This window comes from Dreissena polymorpha, chromosome 9 (assembly GCF_020536995.1).
Source record: "Dreissena polymorpha isolate Duluth1 chromosome 9, UMN_Dpol_1.0, whole genome shotgun sequence".
Lineage (NCBI taxonomy): Eukaryota > Metazoa > Mollusca > Bivalvia > Myida > Dreissenidae > Dreissena > Dreissena polymorpha.
In genome coordinates this window covers 105,307,236-105,328,059 of record NC_068363.1, presented here as the reverse complement: position 1 = coordinate 105,328,059, position 20,824 = coordinate 105,307,236, and the positions used below count along the sequence as shown (strand labels likewise).

The following is a 20,824-nucleotide window of genomic DNA, read 5'->3' as shown; positions in this document are numbered from 1 at the left end:
TTAGCCCGGTAACAAAGATGTGTATGCATTATACTCGTTCAGTTTTTTTTACGGCAAACCCCAACACAAAAAGAAGGATCGTTTTCAGTAACTGCCATACCTTGCCCAATCAAAGTGTGGTAGGGTTTACAAGCCCTCGTGATAGCACGGGCACACTGTTGAAAATCCGAACCATATGCATTTACCACCATAAACAAATGGATAGTCCGTCATATTCGAATAGGTACATCTCAATCCTGTTACCCCAAAGGCAAATATGAAGCAAGTATAGTTAAACACATAAATCGCTTTCAAGTTGTTTTGATCACTATTGGAACCTATCGGACACAGTTGATGTATGTGTATGCTACGCAAAAGAAACGCAGATAATTGTTACATGCATATGGCAATTATTCGGTCCTTCGTTCAATTTGGTACTGCGATATAAAGCAAGAACAAACCAACCGAAATTCTTTGAACTTTTATTTTTTGCAACATAAGTTGCTGCACCACTACCAAACAAAGGTTAATTTATTGATTTATTGTTGTGAAATAAAATAACGACAAAACATAAGCAACCTAGCCACACTTACAATATTCTTTGGCCTGGTCCTTCATATCTGACGAAAGAAAGAAACTCCTGATAAATTATTTAGAGAAAATTACTATTAACCTCCAGTACTTTTAAATAAAGCAATTTACTAACACGATATTTTACAAAACATGAAACCGAAAATTTTAAAATACGTGTATGATTAACAATATAAACATCGGCAAAAACAATTTAAAAAACCTTATACATGTATAAACAAGTTGATGCTATAAATGCGTGTTAATGGCCACGAATAAAGCGATTAAAACAACATTGACACAAATTGTTTCTCGATGAGAGGGCTTGTATAGATCAAATCATACCCATGGGTCAAAATGCCGTGGTCACACATAAAGGTCAACATATATAGTTTGATTGTTCGGGTTTTCAATTAATACGATTTTAAGTCATTTCAAAAATCGTGAAAATTGATGCTGCGAAGTGTGTCGTTTGTCTTAATTCTATTACTATGCCATCAACCAAATAGTTGCACTGCACATGCAGTCATTTTCTCGTGTATGAAAAGTAATTATTAAAATAATATTGAATAGCTGTCGTCATGGCAATCAAAAATTAAGGACTGGGTACGTGTCTAAATAAATAATACTAGTAATTTAAAATACCCTAAACACGGAAAGGAACGCAAACAAATACAGTCAAATCACAATTAAGATTAAAATACTGAATAAAGTATAACGGGAGTATTTTTTTTTTGAAATTGTGATAGCAATGTGTAACCATTTTCTTAATTCAGTTACTCAGTTCGTATCCAGCAGGGATACAATTAAATTGACACAGAACAAGTTTCACTCTTTTTTCTCTTATGAAATTTTCCCTGCGTTAACTTCAATTAGTGTATGCGTTTTACAGGTTTACGCTTTACTAAAACACACTATAAAGTAATACAAATGACGATATATTTGAATAAGCTAGTGCTGGAAAATACTGAATACAAAATCTCGTCTCATTGTGTTCAATGGGGACAAGCCCTATGGCAGTTATTGATCAAAGGATCGCCTGCGTAGCTCTTTCTAAGCCTCCGTCTTGCATTCGCGAACCACGTGGCCACCTGCGTCAAAGTCATGTCACTTAAGATGGCGAGCATGATCTTCTCGGGTTTGTTCGGGTAGGGGTTGGCGCTGTGCACGGTGAGCCAGAGTTTGAGCGCCCCGACGTTGTCCTTCACTGGCAGCTTCCGGTCGGAATGTGTCGGGTTGTAGGATCTACAAAATACGATTAAATGAGATAAAATATATTACTGTGCTTATTGCCAGTCTGTATGAATACCAAATATAAACTTTTAAGAAAAGAAAAAGGGGGATTATTCAATTATAATGTCAAATTTCAATATTTCATTCGTGAACTATAAAACCAAACGAAAACGAACAATGATAGTTAAGTCATATGAACAATTAAATATGTATTAAAGTTTTGTTTTCATACACTGCATGACGACGCTCATTTTTCAGACCTGCCCCACCACTGAAACGTTTTACCGTATTTGTCAGGGAAACAAAATATATGTTCATCTGTAGTTGAGATATATCCTTCACATAATATTTGGCATTTTCCAAAAGTGTTCATGCATCTCTGTTATGGTATATAGTTGGGTTTTAAATGTTTAAACTGTTATTTCTATGCAAACCACCGCCTTGCAGCTTTGTTGTTGTCATTCTTGTGACATGTACACGTGCGCAATGAGGTTTGTTTTTGAATAAAGTGTGTGACAAAATCTTGAATAAATTGTGTTAAAATATATCTTATTATAATACATAGGGCACGGCTTTTAGTGTTCGGCCTATCTAGCTGATAATGGTTGTAAATGTGTCTCTAAAGCTACGACCGGCTTACCTATGAATCTCCCGTGCGGCTCCTAGCGTAATGGCTGCAGAACCCGTTTCCCAATCAACCGAGTCTGGCTCCTCTTGCTTCCGAACGTTCGAAGGACAGAGCTGAAAGGTCGTCAATATACAGCGAGTCTCGGTCTGGGAATACTGAGCTGAATGCATGTAAAGTGTCATCCCAGATTAGGCTGTGCAGTCCGCATAGGCTAATCAGAGAACAACACTTTCCACTTCGATGGATTTTTCCGTTTAAAGTTAGTCTCTACTTAATACAATCTAGTGAATGTGGAAAGTGTCGTCTTTGATGAGCGTGTGCGGACTGCACAGGCTAATCTTGGAAATCACTTTACGCACACGAATTAAGCCTATTAAATCTTAACATAAAATAAACGGTACTAGAGTTATATTCAAGTACAAATAATTTACGCGCGTTTAGCAGAACACTCATTCATGAACAAAAACATTTTCACTTTAATATGTTCAATATTCTATGCATATGCGGCTCAACGACACACTGTTTGTATTGCGACAAATACGAGTTAACTTGCCGGTGTTGTCTTTCATTGGTATACTATGCAATTACTATATTTCATTTAACATTCCTCGTTTATTCGGATGTATTGCTTTATGGTTAAGAAAATACACTACAGGAATTAAAATCGTATATACTTGCTATACATCGTTATGATTCTAGCATGTCTCATATCTCTCGATTACCAGGGTGCAGGATCACGTGACTTGAATGGTTTCCCAATTATACGTTAATGAATGAAAACACACCGGTAAGTGATGCTTTTTTTTATGTCCCCCACTATAGTAGTGGGGGACATATTGTTTTTGCCCTGTCTGTTGGTCTGTTGGTCTGTACGTTGGTCTGTACGTTGGTCTGTTTGCGCCAACTTTAACATTTTGCAATAACTTTTGCTATATTGAAGATAGCAACTTCATATTTGGCATGCATGTGTATCTCATGAAGCTGCACATGTTGAGTGGTGAAAGGTCAAGGTCATCCTTCAAGGTCAGAGGTAAATATATGTGGCCAAAATCGCTCATTTTATGAATACTTTTGCAATATTGAAGATAGCAACTTGATATTTGGCATGCATGTGTATCTCATGGAGCTGCACATTTTGAGTGGTGAAAGGTCAAGGTCAAGGTCATCCTTCAAGGTCAGAGGTCAAATATATGTGGCCCAAATCGCTTATTTTATAAATACTTTTGCAATATTGAAGATAGCAACTTGATATTTGGCATGCATGTGCATCTCATGGAGCTGCACATTTTGAGTGGTGAAAGGTCAATGTCAAGGTCACCCTTCAAGGTCAGAGGTCAAATATATGTTACCCAAATCGCTTATTTTATGAATACTTTTTCAAACATCTGTTTAAACTTTTTTTTAATTTCAACTAGTGCATAAAAGACAGATTTTTATGCTTCTTATGGCGATGTGAAAAATACAAGAATTACTTTATTTAATAAGCCTGTGTTCTTGATCAAAAAATCGTTGTGTGCTGCACTGTTATGCTGCACGCAACTTGAAATTTTGTCACTGATTTCAGACGTATTCAATGAACTATTCTTATACCTTAAGATATCGGCACAAACCGCAAGAATAACTGTCTTTTATGCACGATTTTTTTTTGCAAATGTATTTCAATAACTTGAGATATTTTGAAAAACAATTCCTAACGGTGTGTTTACATTCTGTCCAGTGTCTCAAAGGGTCGTATGCAAAGATTGACAAATAGGCAATTTTCCAACTTTCTGTCAACGATTTAAAAATTAAAGAACAGTGAACACATGGAAAAAATAATAATACATGCATAGACTTGTATTATGAAAATACATGTTCCTTTTATGAGTAATGATCAATGAAAATTTAAACAATTCAACAGCGTTACGATGGAGCAATTTGGGGTGTTTCTGTTGTTTTCGTTAATTTGTGTCATAACGTGTATCGATTAAATAAAATTAAATACTAGTACGCAAAATCCAGACGTCCCCGCTTCGTATCTTGGTTTCATCAATAAATGTAAATATATTTTTAAGGTTTTATTTTGTTATTGCTGTTGTGTGTATACTTGAGCTTTTTAATTTAGTTTACTTTATTAAGCAAATAAGCGACGAATTTCAACAAATGTCGAAACTATATGAACAAGTCCCCTTCGCACGTTTCTTTTTTTTAATTATCACGTTTTATTACTCTGATTTCAAATGAAACAGTGGTACATATAATATGTTTTATTATTATTTTATCTTTATGTCCGGCGAAAGTATGTATGAACATATGATCTGTTCTTTAATTAGTCAAAACACTTTAAATGAGAGCAATTTAAATGACATTTAAGTCCCTTAAAAATGTTTACTTACGTTAAAAAGTTTACGTTTTGTATAGTCATCCGTGTATACAAGAGGACACACCTGTTCCATCTTAGTTCCTCTCACTTCTTCCAATAAAAGCAACGCGATATTACTTCGTGAAAAAGTTCATTAACCCGGATCGTAAAAACGATCGGTTAACTCTTTAATAACAATTAATAAAATGCTTTAAAACTAAAAAACGTGTAAACAGTAACTGGTCAACAATTACCAATTCATTTACTTAATTCTTTAAATTGTAAACAGGAAATAGTATGGGGAGACTTCGGATGAAGATGGGCGTTATGGCGCGGCGCCAGTTATAACGAGCGAAAATGGACCCACTGCTACTCCTGTCACATAAATTTGACGGATGGGTCGCTATGACAGTGGTCATAATAGGTTGGAAAGCGGGGAGCCTGTTAGAGATCCGTTAAATGTTGGTTTAATTGAAATGACTTGATTGTGATTGCATTGAGCATAGCCTGGTACCCCGCCTTGTTATGTCATCAGAGTAGTCGGGTTGATGAGCCGTGATTGGTTTATTGGAATTTTCACATGTGATCTGGTCTAATGTGAAAGATGTATGTTTCCAATGCAGCCTGTGTTCATTAAAACGTTATGCAAGAACGTATCAGCAAATGGCGTTCGAGTTTAACTTCCTCTTTATATTGATATAAATACGCCATATAATGTGTTTTAACAATTCTACATCAAACACATAGAAAATTCTGCATAAACCAGAGACGAAGATAACGTCTAAGAGCTGCCAATCTCTGTTATCTACGTCTCTGAATAAACGTACATTACAATATAAATAGCATATAAACAAATAGTATTTCGCCATATTTTTCCATTTTCGACTAATTGTTCAACATCATCTTCATAATCTGAATTATTATGTTGTATAAAAATTACGTTTGCCCGTTTTGTATTGTTCAAACTCGCAGCCTTTTGAAATCCATATAGAAAACTATCAACGTAATTTTGTTTCTATTTATATTTAGGTATGTAATATAGATGTATACATACTTGTTGGATGTGTGAAGCTGTAACATGCTCAATTTGAACCATACTGAGTACAGTTCTTTGTATGTGGAAGTATATAGAATTGTCAAAGAAGTAGTGAATCTTCATCGGTGCGCTTTGACATGTACACTAAATATTTAAGTGCACTTGACGTGCGTATAATAAGATTTATTTTGTTCCGCTCCGTAAAAAATTATTCGATTTTGATTCTCGCGAATAGTCCCTCTGCAGACGGCCGTGGTGATTTCAACGAACGACAACTCTGCTAAAATATGATAATTTATTGGTTTGTGACCTAACGTATCGCCTAGAGCCCGGCTATCAACCTCACTCCAGTATTAGCTGATACGTGCTCTGGCTGATAAGAATACTAATTCAACTTTGCTTTTTGTTCTAGATTTTGTCAACAACGTTTGAAAGGTGATATGTACATAAGTCGTTTTAGATCGTTCGATCAAGTAAAGTTTCTGATAGATTCAATGCGATCCGTTAAATTGACAGTTGAAGGACCAGCCCTTGCAAATGCAGTGTATGTGACTGAAGTTCAGGATGTAAATACACTTGTAAAATCGCGAGTGAAACCGGTAATAGTAAACGTAGAAGGATAAACTTATAATTATCCAGATATGACAAAGCGTGTCAACCGTCGAACATAATCAAACACGCGTTAAAAAAAATACACTCGCAATCATTTTATTTTTATTTTAGATATACGGTGATGCGATTGCTGTAAACGGCTTCCATCGATCAATACGTTCAAGTACAAGCAAAAATCACCATGGCTACGGAATGTTTTCTGTTTGGCGGTTTCGTGATAATTACTACCGCCATATGGGTGTACGTGTTGCGCGAACGGCCGTTCGAGTTCTTAGCGTACGCCATGTTCCTGCCCGGGGCAACTGCCCTTGTGTGGTCGTTCTTCAAGGGGACGCTACGGGAGTTCGTCTGGATGACTTCCGGTTTGGACCAGGTATGTGTAACGTACGCTTCTACTCACAACGGATGGTGAAATCATATAAGTTTGCATAATATGACATTTTTTGCGAAATAAGTTAGATTGTCTGCGACGAGCTTTACACTAATGATTTACACTCGATTTCATAACTACTCATAAAAGGCCAGTTTAAGAATAGTGACAGATGCGCGTTCGATGATTCATCGTTAATTGTTCCACATATAATGATTTCGATATCAGAAACATCTCCTTTTTTTCAAATAAACAAAAAATATGCCAAGTTCTTTCACCATTCTGAAAAAAAACCTCTTCATTTATTTTTTTCAGCCCGTGTCAAGTATCGTGTACAGCATTGTTTCCATGGTAATGGTCGTAGCACTCGTGCAGATGTGTGTGAAAGTATCCAGCCACATCGGATGGGCACAGAAAGGTACGGTCCTTATAGTGACATGAACATTTTAGTCTCGCTCTGTGAAAACGGGGCGTAATGGCTGTGCGTAAATTGTCGTCCCAGATTAACACGTGCAGTCCGCATATGCAAATAGGAACGACACTGTCCGCTTTAATATAACTAGTCGTTTTAAGAAGGTTTCTTGTAAACGAAAATCTAGTCTTGGCGGAAAGTGTCGTCCCTGATTAATTGTGTGAACTGCGCAGGCTAATCTGGGACGACAATTTTCGCACATGCATTCGGCCTTGTTTTCCCAGAGCGAGGCGCATATTTGTTCAAATTAACTATTGTAATTAGTCACAAATTATAGGACGCACCATGCACAAGCGAAATAATACTCATAAGCAAGGTAAGTATTGCACAGGTTGTGCCGTGTATGGAAATCCGGGCATTGAAACAAATAACAGTATAAATCGTTTTATCGCGTTTTGTTGGTATTTTGGGAAACTTCTTTTATAAGCTTCATATCTGGAATTGGAAACAGATACATAAGAACGAAAGGCTTGAGATGTTGAAGGCGAGTACATGTGGAGATCTTTACATGCAGTTTCCTGCACACGATTGATCCTATAGGCAATAATTCAAGTTTGGACCCTGCGGAGCTACTTGATTATTGTGTTATTTTTTTATCTCCAGTTGAAATGCGCGCATCCGCCATCCACGGTCATAACCGGAACTACGTCAGTGGGTTCATGCGCGCGGCGGGGGAGGAGGTGGGCTGGCGCTGCTTCCTGCTGCCTTGCCTCGTGCAGCGCTACTCTACCAACCAGGCTATACTGATATGGTAAACTGAGTACAATTATATTCAGTGTTTATTGTGTAAGTTATGATAGCTCATGACCAGACTTAATGTTTAAATAAAATTTGAGCGGCGTCATGCGAAAATGAGTATTAGGTTATATGCGGCCACCGGTGCTCCAGATCAGCATGTACATGTTTATATCATTTTGTGCGGACTGATCGACCCTAACCGAGAATGACTTCAATATACCCACTTATCGCAGGGGTATAACAATACACACGTCGCATCCATACCTCAGTACTTTGGAATCACTTCAACATTCCTTATAATTTTCTATAAAAAACAAAACAAAATGCACATACCTCGTTGCAGTGGTGTGTTCTGGGGTTTGTTCCACGTTCCCGTCATGGTTCTGTTGATGTCGCTCACGAAGCCACAGCGCCCTCGCACCACCGCCATCGTGCAATGTGTCTCGTGTGTATTCGCTGCGTTCACACATGGCTGGGTCGCCATTAAGTCGGGGTTTGTAATTCAGTAGTGACACTGATGTAATCATGTTGTATCGTGTGATAGGATGAAATAATCTCAAGAAACAAACAAAAGTACTCTCTGTAATTTATGAATATAGATCTGAATCTATCTTCCTTTCATCGGCAGGTATTCAATGTGGCCTGCCAGTGTGATGCATTGGTTCTGGAACGTTTACAATCCCACCGTGCTAGGCAGCATTTACACCAACACCCCTGGTCATTATACCGGCGAGCAGTGGAAAATTAACGGCGAGGGGCTGATGGGATGCCTCGTTATGGCACCGGTTGTAGCGATCATATGCATAGAACAGAACAACTGGACGTTGTAGAAATAGTCCGTTAAAATAATCGTTAATTGTTGCATTTATTTATATAAAAATGCTTTAAAAGTGTTCCTTTATAATAAATCAATATATTGAAATTAAACTCCTTCTTACTTGATATTACTTTCCTTATTCGGATTTTCGTCATGTATGTATGCGTGCGTGCATGTGCGTGTGTATGAGACAAAATAACATGATTTTTACAGATTATCTCCAACATTGGGAAGGAATCTCAAATATCAAATAATTCAATTTGTCAACTGTTTCGTTTTAACCATATAGACGATTGTCATTGTTTAATCGAAGCACATGTAGATGGTATTTAAATTTGGTCATGGTATTTTCATGTACATGTATATGAATGATTATGTTTTAAGAGCCGATATACGCTTGTTTACATGTGCATCAGTATCGTTCGCTATAGTTTTAAAAATTAAATTGTATATTTTTTGCATTTGTATGTGATGAATGTTTAAGAAAAAAAGCCCATTTTCTGATGTCTACATTTTTCGTTTAAGAAATATGTTACACGTTACGTAGGCATGGCATGCTTTACCATCTGTATGTTTAAAAATGCGACAGAGTTTATATTTCTGATTTGCAATATCACATATTAATCATGAACTATTTTATCATTTGTCAGTTTGTCTACGCATTAAGTCCGAGCCTATAACTGAATATGACCAACATTAACGTTCACAAGAAAGAAGAAAATGACCCATACAAATTAATTTCGACGTATATACATGCATGTATAAACGCATGAGAATTTTTGCCCATCTAATCATGTACGGAAGTAAATAAGATAACAAATATTCACATATTCTATTCTAAACAGCATTTCTGTAGTTAAACATATTCTAATAGCCATTATAAACGTCAACTTGCTATGTGGTATTTCACTTATTCGTGGTTAAAATACGTCATGTAAATAGTTTGTTTACTGTAAGATATTAAATACCATAATGATTTTACCGTAGTACAACGAAGGGAGCAATTTTAGCTTATGTGATGTCAAATTGCTCCCTTCGTTGATTCAACAACATTTCTGTAGTTAACCATATAATAACAAATGAGTTGAAATGACGAGAAAATGCGGTCTGTGCCAAACCAATAAAAAGAATATTCATCTGGAAAAGTCAAATATTTGACAGGAAATAAAGTTAAATACTTGGAATAATATGATATATTGAACATAAAATAAAAAAAGATGAATCGACGACGTTTCGTTGTAAGTTGGTTCGCCCCTAATTGCACTCGCTAAAAATTAAATACATATGTACAATTAATACATCAAGATTAAACGCACGATGCAATCCTTTCTCTATTTCGGCTTCCCATAAATCCAACAAAGTCAATGTCTTTCATAAATAGAATTGCATTTTTAATTGTGCTTTAGTAGTAGTAGGCATTTGGTGTATTGCTCGCAAAATATTTGTGCAATACATAAATTATAATATATAGAAGTGACGTAGAGTTTTTCTGCTGGAAATGACTAGGCAGCCGTCCTACGCGAGTAGTAATACAGAAGAAGGAGCCATATTTTATGTGAGGTCTCACTCAGTTCACCGTCTCGTTATCCTTAAGACAGTTCTTGTATGATTAAGTTGATGAAAATAATCAGAGTTGGAGAAATCCCCCGTTGGGACCACTTGTCGAAGCAGCATGTTTGTCCGCAACGACCGTTTTCTTACACACGGGCTTATCGGTTGTGTAGATACGATTTAGTCTACTTGTTTATGTTGCACTGAACACACTGCGGAGAATTTTCGCTAGAAGTCCGCCCTTCAACACTTTGTCGATGACCTTTTTTAAGTCTATGAACTGCTCACTGGCGGGGCCTGAAATGCGTCTTGCATAACCTATTCAAGGTATGTTGTCTGGTCCTCCGTTCTCCTGCATTTTCTGAAACCATGCTCCGTTACTAAGATGCTTTCTGTCTCTATGTTCTATTGGATGGGTTTTTTTTGACAATTTTCTCTATGGTCTACTAGATGCAGGAATATTGGTGAATCATCCTGGACTACTTCAAGGACTGGGGTACCTGGCCCTGCAATCAGCGAATTTGAAGATGTCCATTTGCTTCTGGAAGTTGTTTGAATGATTCGTTGTTGATGTTATCAGGGCCTAGGACTTTTCTTTTCTTCAGTAGTTTGATGTCCTTATTCATTGCCTATAGTATAGTTTCTTTTTCATGTCTTTTGTGCGTTGTTGTTTTTTTTTGTCATATTTTCTCTTCCTTTCTACCGCACTCGGTCTCTAGTGTCCTTGGTACTGTGGTGTTGCTCCCCTTTGCGCATGCTTATGCCAAATCATTTGCAACCGCGCTTTCAATCATGTTCATGATGATTTTGCGATTCGTGTCGTTCTCGTCGTTTAAGGTTTTAGTTAGTCGTCACGTATCGGTAGTGGCCCTGTTGTGTTCTGTTCATGTTCTGTTTCGATGTCTTTTCTCCGCATCTCTTTCATGTACTTTCGAGCTTGATTGGGATTTCTTGACGATTGGTATTGTTCTTATGAATTGGGTTGGTCCTCGCCTCCGCTCTGACTTGTGTCAAGGTGTCGTGTGCATTCTGCAATTCTTTTGTCATGTATGGGGAGTTGTTATTTCCGACTCCTTAAGGTTTTGTTTATTTGAGGCCTTATTTGTGTTGAAGACTCGCACTGTGTTGTTGATGTTTCTTCATTTTATTGATAAGTGTGTGCGTTTTCGTTTCTACGTATGCTAAAGCACCATATGTGGTTTTCCTGTAGAGTCATCTTAGGGATGAATGAGAGATCTGGAGTTTGTGCTGCCAGATGAAGGTAGAGATCTGGAGGTTGTGCTGCAAGGTGGATGATAGATCTGGAGATTGTGCTGCCAGAGAAAGTTAGAAAAACTGGTCGGTGGCAACTTCCTCTTAACTGTTGCCGTAACGTTTAGTGATATAGCTGTTCAGATCATCTTTGCACATGGCCGGGTTTGGGTGGTGGTTAAATGCCGCGGTGGTAGCAGAATGTGATCTTTTAGTCGGGGCGTTAAAAGGATCAGGTAATCAGGGGTTTCTCGTCGTGCCGCTCTTCTGCCTCCTATCCATTCTTGTCAATATTTCTATTGCTTCAACTATTTTTAGAATCATGATATTAGTTTGCCTATAAAATAATAAGAAAATATGTTGTAAATATTTAAAAATGATCAAAAAAGAGCCTGTAGAGGGATATAACACGGATCATTACTGGGCTTCGAAAGTGGACACGATTAAGATTAGTTTGGCTCACTTCGTCGTTTCACTAAAATATGCGAGGAGTTAGAAAAAAATGAACAGCTTTTGAAATTAACTCAAAACGCTTTGCAATTAAAAGTGCATGACGCCCGGAAATTTGGAATAGTGTCAACAGTGTTATTAACTCAGGCAGTTCTATCTTATAATATCTTCATTTCGATGAATTTAAAAAAGTTTTTTTTTTAATTGTTCCAATCAGGTAGCAGATTTAAAGTCATTGGTAGTGTTCAATCCATCCTTATGTTTAAACCAATCCATCCTTTGTACATAACTGTTCGTCGTGACGTATTTTTTCTAGTTGTTAATTGTCTAGATTAGAAAAAGGTTATCATCTTCCGACTACGCACAGGGCACAGCAGACCAAACCACCTCTTGCCGTCTCCAAAGCGCTGTAACTGCTGAAAATCTCCTCAAGGAATGCAGAGACCTTAACCCCCTAAAGGAACATGTTCGACCGGAACCCGTGTGTATGCAGGATAAGCTATATAGACGGGTGGAGGCTTTACATATGACACTCTTTTCATCCTTGCCACCTTACTCTTAGTGTAGCTTCTATTGTGAAGAAGCAGAAGGAATAAGAAAAGCAAACCGTTGCGACTTCGAGCTAGAGAAATAATTAAAACTGTCTGATAAAACAATTATTCAATGCGATAAATAAATCATAAAAATAATAAGTAAAGAAATATATATATATAAAAAATAAATTGCTAAATCGAAATTTTTTAAGTATGCTATTTACTTATTAATTAAGCGATGTTTTATTGTATGCCTGCGATAAGTATTACCCCGGTATTATCATTAGATTGCAAAGAAGTTGATCTGGTCCAATTGACATTTGCTTTCCGTGATTTAGAATGCTGTTATCGAGCATGTTAAGTACATCAAATTGATTGACATAGAATCAGAAACTAAACCTTAAAAGGACAGCGCATTATAACAATTTATATTAAGTGACAGTCTCGTTTTAATTTGATTTGATAAGTAGTATCTAGCCCCTAAAAGCTGAATATCATAGTGGTGTTTTACCTATAAATAATCATCCAATCAAAAAATATGTTACGATACTCAATTCTACCAATTGAAATTGTCGTTGCAAATTTGAAAGACCGAATAAACATCTTTATTTTGAATCCAATTTAATTTTAGTTTGAGTTGATTATAAAGAGTTAAACGACCAAGTAAGTATCTGATTCGAACCCAAGACAGATGACACAATGTTTTAAGACAAAGCGTACCAGTTATTCACCCAATTATCAGTGAAATACATGACATTCAGTTGTAAACATGTCAATTCATATTTCGATATGGTTAGTAGGATCAGAGGACAAACATTTTTCTCTTTAAATCTTGAAAGAACGAGTGCATTTTCCAAAAGCTGTTGTTCTTCAAGAAGAGTGACATACACGCCATACCGCCCGGATTGTCCCGGAAATGAAGAACGTATCCCGCAGTCACGGAAATCTGTCAAATGTCCCGTATTTTACAAAATCCATATATGCATGAACCTTATCTTAGTCTTAACTGCACCTCAAATCTGTGTTCCTACTAATCCGCAGCGTGCCCATGCCTACCCAAATAGGTGACTACACTAAGTGTCAAAATCGATCAATTAACAGGGGTCCTGTTAGTTCTGGCTTCCATAACTTTAAATGTCGCTTTTTATGATTTTTGACTGGCGCGACTTTATAGTTATGGACCAAACCCATTAGGAAAGTCAACCAGAAATTCCCGAAAAGTTGACAGTTAACAAAGACCGGTCCAAAACAGCTTTTAAATGCAGTTGTTGGCCCAAATCAACCACTTGATTGAAAAGATTGACATTTTTCACATTTAACTGATATATTCTTTCACAAAATACTATCTTAAACATTTAAAATGTATCTATTCTGCTCTTACATATCGAGAAAAACAGCGATGTGACAGACTTTCTTGAAATGCGAATCTCCCGAGATTTCACGGTCATATGACGTTATTTCTATTTTTAGTAACAAACCATGTGCTCAAGTGTTTTCAAATTTAGAATGACATTTTCCGGTATTTTAATTATTCTGGCTTATTTTGTAAACAAATTGTAGTGTCAATACAAAGTCCAAGTAAATATTATATAAAACTACCTGATTCACAATGAAATCAGTATTATAATCCACCAGACGTAAGTTGTTAATCACAAATAATAGATTTCAGAAAACGAAAGTAATGTTTACAATTTCAGCATAAAATGTCAAGGTTTATCCGAAAGTATCCAAATGAAAACTCGTCACGTGACAAAGCGACAATGGCGTCAAAATTGTGAATTTCAGACTGATGAGAGTTATTTTCATCTATTGTAAGATGCATTTGAAACATTTGAACCTTAAAATATTCCTCGATGCAGTAATTTATATTCATTCACCAATATATGTAGAAATGTATCCAAGAAAATTAGCTTTCTTTGATTTATAGCGTGACATAAATATGTTACGACTCTGGTTGACTTTCGATACGGGGTTAGCTTCAGCGTACAGGTCTGTCAATACTATATAAACTGTACGCTGAAGTTTCTTTAGCTAGGGTCCTGTTATCATATTGTCTCACGTTAGCTAAAGAAACTTCAGCGTACAGTTTATATAGTATTGACAGACATGTACGCTGAAGCCATCCCCGTATCGAAAGTCAACCAGAGTCGTAACATATTTATGTCGCGCTATAAATCAAAGAAAGCTCATTTTCTTGGATACATTTCTACATATATTGGTGAATGAATATAAATTACTGCATCGGGGAATATTTAAAGGTTCAAATGCATCTTACAATAGATGAAAATATGTTACAATTTGTTTACAAAACAACCCAGAATAATCGAAAATACCGGGAAATGTCATTCTGAATTTGAAAATACTTGAGCACATGATATGTTACTATAAATACAAATAACGTCATATGACCGTGAAGTCTCGGGAGATTCGCATTTCAAGAAAGTCTGTCACATCGCTGTTTTTCTCGATATGTAAGAGCAGAAAAGATAAATTTTAAATGTTTAAGATAGTAGTTTGTGAAAGAATATATCAGTTAAGTGTGAAAAATGTCAATCTTTCCAATCAAGTGGTTGATTTGGGCCAATAACTGCATTTAAAAGCTGTTTTGGACAGGTCTTTGTTAACTGTCAACTTTTCAGGAATTTCTGGCTGACTTTCCTAATGGGGTTGGTCCATAACTATAAAGTCGCGCCAGTCAAAAATCTTAAAAAGCGACATTTAAAGTTATGGTAGCCAGAACTATTCTCTCATTCGCAGTAAAACCGAAAAGGCGGTATTGTTTAATGTGGTTTTTAATTAGCTTTTATATACTATGTTATGATTTCCCACTGCGTAAGGGCAAGGAGTTGTTCACACATCTGAAGTCCAACATCGTTGAGTACAAAATTAAAAGCAGGTTATGTTTGCATGTTTAACCGACAAAGAAGTTGAGTAAAAAAATTTAGCATATAAAATCGTCATCCTAACTAGGTTTATTTCTGTCTACTCTTGTTTATAAGCCCCAGTAACTATAACAATACAAATAATAAGTGAATTTGAATTGCATTCGCCATATAAAAACGTCCACAGGGATTTCAATTGACGCAGAATCCTGCGTTTTGACGCGAGAAATTAAAAATGACTCGTTTTTGACGCAACCCTTTTTTCTGCCATGCGTCATTTTGACGCATAAAAAATTTGACCCGTGCGTTAGTGAGTTAACATCTTGAGTTCCATGGTAATAAATCCCACTGTGCTCCTAATTGAAATGAATGTTTCAGTATTTGAAACTCGGTCTATAATCGAGGGAATACCCCGGGCGTTGTTTATCTTATCTCATCTCCTCAAATACACATGTCACCTTCTAAATAGTGCGTGCGCACTAACTGGGTAATTAGCAGCAGAGATTACGTGATTATTGATTGACCATCCGATAATTGCAGGTTTTTTTGCAAACTTGCAGACGGCACAGTTAAAGTAAGTCGGCAAAAGTAATTAAAGAAAAAACAAAATTGATCAAAGGTCTATTAATTACGTAGATCCACTAGTAAGTTTTGTCAGTTTGTTAATCCACCGATAATTACGAGTAACACCCATCTTATATAAACTGGAATCACAGTTCATTTTTTATACTAACATATTTCGGACATGTGTAGTATTCGGATAAACAGTAATAGATATACTAGATGTTCCATGCATTTTGATTGTGTTTTGTTAGAAAAGCTATCATAAGGATGATGATAATATAATGACGATAAATATGTGATGAAAAGGTGCTACCGGTACATATCTTGAATTACTTAAATGTGTTAAAAGACTTAAATGTTTTAAAAGGAAGTAGATTTTAATGTACCAATTCATTAAAATATGTTGTGTTTTTTATCATGGTATTGTTATTAAATAAAGCTATATAACTTTTTAAGTTATTATGTTACTCTTAGAGCATATTTTTATCTAAAAAATTGAATAATACAGACAAAAACACAATTAACGCGCTTCAAAATTGACCCCAGCATTTTTCAATTTGACTCCTCAAAATTTCAGTCCAGGGGTCATTGACTCCTGGTTTTTAAAATCTATTGAAATCCCTGGTCCAGCTGATTCGGTCACACGTTTCCTGCAGATGATGTGACATGTGTACACACAAAAGCAGTTTGGTGCTCTTTTCTAACTCGAAAAACACGTGGCTTGTATCTAGTAATGGAAGTAGTAATGTTTAATTTGACGTTAATAAATCTAGTGTATTTTGGATAGGCTTTCGAACTAAGCAATTTACGATGTGAAATAAAATGCGTACCAAAAATGCATATATGTTTTTAAATATCGCTATATGTATACATGTCCCAGAAAATTGGCACAAGTCCTGGAAAATTGAACTCAATGTCCCAGAACATCTGAACATCTTTTCAAAGTGCTAAATTGGTAAATGTCATTGTGAGCCCTGCAAAACGTAGGCCCTTTTAAAAATGTTCGCCTTTCTTATTCATTTCATTGAATTATGTACATTGTATTTGTTACAATTTAGGTAATGGATCCGAGAGTGTTAGAGCAAATCAAAGATGAACGAGTGTTACAGACGATTAAAGATGAGAACCTTACAGAGGGAGGGGCTGCAGGTGCCCCAGGGGGAGACCTTCAAGGGGGACAGAAAGAAAAGTAATGTTCTTGTAATAGTGATTATAACCCCACAAACAAAGTCAGTCAGTTGGTAATTCTGCCTGTCAATAAGTTTGATTACAATGTTATACATTGTAAAAAATTTCAGTAGTTTATTGTTGTTTTTTTCTGCTTTTTTCTATGTTTTTATTAATGCAAAAAGAGCGTGTTGTTGCTATTTTTTTCATATATTCATATTATCAGTAATATAAGTACATGTACATGTTGATATTAAGACAGGCTTACAAATGTTATTAATTTAATATTTTTTATTTACAAATGCATGCTTACGTCACCGGTAATACGGGTGCCCAGGATATACTCTGATTTTGTATTGTATTAAAGGGTCTACTGGGTCCACCAACATCAAATGTGTACACAGGTTATTGAAATTGCGACCGAATTGCCACTCATCTTGGGATCATGAGAATTCATAGTGATCTGACAGTCACTATGCAAAAAGTAGCATTATTTAGTGTTTTATGTTTTAGTGTTATGTATATGGAGATTGTCAAAATTTATATTTTTATGTCCCCCACCCATTATAGTGGGGGACATATTGTTTTTGTCCTGTCTGTTGGTGTGTTTGTTTGCCCCAACTTTAACATTTTGCTAGAACTTTTTCAATATTGAAGATATTTGGCATGCATGTGTATCTCATGGAGCTGCACATTTTGAGCGGTGAAAGGTCAAGATCATCCTTCAAGGTCAAAGGTCAAATATATAGCTTCAAAGTGGCGCAGAAGGGGACATAGTGTTTCTGACAAACACATATCTTGTTGTTGTAGAAAGCGATGGTGTCTGGAAGACTTTGAGATTGGAAAGCCGCTGGGCAAAGGCAAATTTGGGAATGTATATTTGGCGAGAGAGAAGAGCAGCAAATATGTAGTAGCATTAAAGGTATGAAAGATAGCCAACATTGTTTATACTTACTCCTTCTCAGCTTTTTTTAAAGGAATAATTTCCATGCATAGAAAAGATTTCAAATAGTAAATGTTTTAACTGCCACTGAATACAAATGGACTGTACTGTAATGCAAACACATTGTCAATCGCTAGAATCTCTCACAATGATCAAAATAATTATTGCTCAAGCCCCATTCTGTTTATTTCAGGTCTTATTTAAATCACAACTTCAAAAGTCAGGTGTGGAACATCAACTTAGAAGAGAAATAGAAATACAGTCACATTTGAGGTAAGAGATTAAAACTAGTGTCTTAAACTGCAATTCACATAGTCAAACTGGTTGCTCATGTTTATGAATAATGAGGCCACCTTTAAAAATTCTTTTGTTTCGGCATAACCTGACCGACCCACTAAAATCGGGCCGACTGATTTTTTTTTGGTCACTTTCCAAAAAAAAATTTTTTTGCTCGCTGAAAATTCTTTCCGCTAAATTTTTCCGCTTTTTATCCTTTCCGATTATTTGCGTCATTTAATTGAATGCTCTTTCAAGGATATCTAGAATAGCAATAAACAAAACGCGTACCGGTATTTATTGAGTCGCCTATTTATTTGACATATGCATTTGAGATTAATTAGACTTTAAATACGACTAAACCGCTCCTGTTTTTCTCGTATCCCTTTAATTAAAATACGCTGCTGTCATTCAGGATAGTTTGGGAGTAAAAAAACAAATTTATTAATTATCACCGTTCAATTTAATTCGGCAATTGGCAGAGATGTGTAATATTATCGCCATATAACTAATTATTTAATTATCACCTTTAATTCAGATGGGTAAATATTCGGAAGAAAGATGAAGTGGTCAGCTTAGAAATATTTATTGACGGGTATTGTCACGTTTTTGTTTTATTTGTTTATCTCTAGCGACCGGCCGCTATTTTGAAGGCAGACTGCGATATTAAATGTGTATTCAAATTATACAACATCTGCGCATAAATGACCCAATATTATCCGATAGCTCCACCCTTTCTCATGTTTCATTCGACCACGTCATGTCATGTGAAAGCGAGCTCAATTTTGATTGGCCAGCTACCATGTGCACTTCAATAAAAATAATGTCAGGTCAAGCGATGTCTAATCGGGTACAGACCGGGTTTTGTTAATTGTTCAAATTGCGAACACTTTCATTGAAACAAAGAGACAAATATAGAAAACCAGTCCGGATTAAAATGGCAGATGTTTTCAACGAAATTTTACTAGATTTTTTATTTTTCGCAATTTAGATTTTTCTTGAGCCAAATTCTCAATATTTTTGCAAATGGTGCAGATGGCTCAAATGGCAACACGAGCATTGCGAACATGTTATTATTGGAATAAATGCTCACTTTTACAGGGCTCGCGCTGTCGTTTGCTATTTGCAAAAATATAGCGAATTTGGCTCCAGAGAAAAATATAATTTGCGAATATGCTAAAATCTCGTTAAATTTCATTGAAAACATCCGCCATTTTAATCCAGATTGTTATTTTTTTAACTATTTTTAGCTCATCTATTTTTTGAAAAAAAATTATGAGCTATTGTCATCACCTTGGCGTCAGCGTCCGGTTAAGTTTTGCGTTTAGGTCCACTTTTCTCAGAAAGTATCAATGCTATTGCATTCAAACTTGGTACACTTACTTACTTTCATGAGGGGACTGCGCAGGGAAAGTTAGATAACTCTGGCGTGCATTTTGACTGAATTATGTGCCCTTTTTATACTTAGAAAATTGAATATTTTGGTTAAGTTTTGCGTTTAGGTCCACTTTTTTCAGAAAGTATCAATGCTATTGCATTCAAACTTGGTACACTTACTTACTATCATGAGGGGACTGGGCAGGCAAAGTTAGATAACTCTGGCGTGCATTTTGACAGAATTATGTGCCCTTTTTATACTTAGAAAATTGAATTTTTTTTTTAAGTTTTGTGTTTAGGTCCATTTTATTCCTTAAGTATCAAAGCTATTGCTTTCATACTTGCAACACTTACTAACTATCATAAGGGGACTGTGCAGGCAAAGTAATGTAACTCTGACTGGCATTTTGACAGAATTATGTGCCCTTTTTATACTTAGAAAATTGAAAATTTTGGTTAAGTTTTGCGTTTAGGTCCACTTTTTTCAGAAAGTATCAATGCTATTGCATTCAAACTTGGTACACTTACTTACTATCATGAGGGAACTGGGCAGGCAAAGTTAGATAACTCTGGCATGCATTTTGACAGAATTATGATCCCTTTTTATACTTAGAAAATTGAAAATTTTGGTTAAGTTTTGTGTTTAGGTCCATTTTATTCCTTAAGTATCAAAGCTATTGCTTTCATACTTGCAACACTTACTAACTATCATAAGGGGACTGTGCAGGCAAAGTAATGTAACTCTGACTGGCATTTTGACAGAATTATGTGCCCTTTTTATACTTAGAAAATTGAAAATTTGGTTAAGTTTTGTGTTTAGGTCCACTTTATTCCTACAGTATCAAAGCTATTGCTTTCATACTTGCAACACTTATTAACTATCATTAGGCGACTGTGCAGGCAAAGTTATGTAACTCTGACTGGCATTTGGACGGAATTATGGGCCCTTTATACTTAGAAAATAGAAAATTTGGTTAAGTTTGTGTTTTGGTCCACTTTACCCCTAACTTATCATAGCAGTGCTCCAGCTAGCA

General features: G+C 36.0%; 3 protein-coding genes across 6 annotated transcripts in view; 2 read left to right on the top strand and 1 right to left on the bottom strand.

The window, feature by feature from the left end:
• Positions 1 to 461: 461 nt before the first annotated feature.
• LOC127844091 (homeobox protein caupolican-like) lies at positions 462 to 6,039 on the bottom strand. The gene is made up of 3 exons (XM_052374072.1): positions 5,806 to 6,039; positions 2,423 to 2,523; positions 462 to 1,794 (listed from the first exon to the last, which is right to left on the bottom strand). The coding sequence occupies exons 1-3, from the start codon at positions 5,908 to 5,910 to the stop codon at positions 1,545 to 1,547; spliced, it is 456 nt and encodes a 151-aa protein (XP_052230032.1). The 5' UTR covers positions 5,911 to 6,039; the 3' UTR covers positions 462 to 1,544.
• Positions 6,040 to 6,079: 40 nt separating this feature from the next.
• LOC127844089 (uncharacterized) lies at positions 6,080 to 8,906 on the top strand. 4 transcript variants are annotated; one of them, XM_052374063.1, is made up of 6 exons: positions 6,080 to 6,222; positions 6,511 to 6,772; positions 7,085 to 7,187; positions 7,845 to 7,992; positions 8,323 to 8,472; positions 8,608 to 8,906. In XM_052374063.1, the coding sequence occupies exons 2-6, from the start codon at positions 6,581 to 6,583 to the stop codon at positions 8,807 to 8,809; spliced, it is 795 nt and encodes a 264-aa protein (XP_052230023.1). In that variant the 5' UTR covers positions 6,080 to 6,222; positions 6,511 to 6,580; the 3' UTR covers positions 8,810 to 8,906. The 4 variants fall into 4 exon arrangements, with proteins under 4 accessions (XP_052230023.1, XP_052230022.1, XP_052230024.1 ...); XM_052374062.1 differs by having other exon boundaries at positions 6,176 to 6,331; XM_052374064.1 differs by lacking the exon at positions 6,080 to 6,222 and adding an exon at positions 6,229 to 6,386.
• Positions 8,907 to 13,114: 4,208 nt separating this feature from the next.
• LOC127844088 (aurora kinase A-A-like) overlaps positions 13,115 to 20,824 on the top strand; it is a 38,540-nt gene continuing 30,830 nt past the window's right edge. The window contains exons 1-4 of the mRNA XM_052374061.1: positions 13,115 to 13,244; positions 17,086 to 17,216; positions 18,005 to 18,116; positions 18,331 to 18,410. Coding sequence (XP_052230021.1) covers positions 17,089 to 17,216; positions 18,005 to 18,116; positions 18,331 to 18,410 — 320 coding nt within the window. The 5' untranslated portion in view covers positions 13,115 to 13,244; positions 17,086 to 17,088. The remainder of the gene's footprint in view (positions 13,245 to 17,085; positions 17,217 to 18,004; positions 18,117 to 18,330; positions 18,411 to 20,824) is intronic.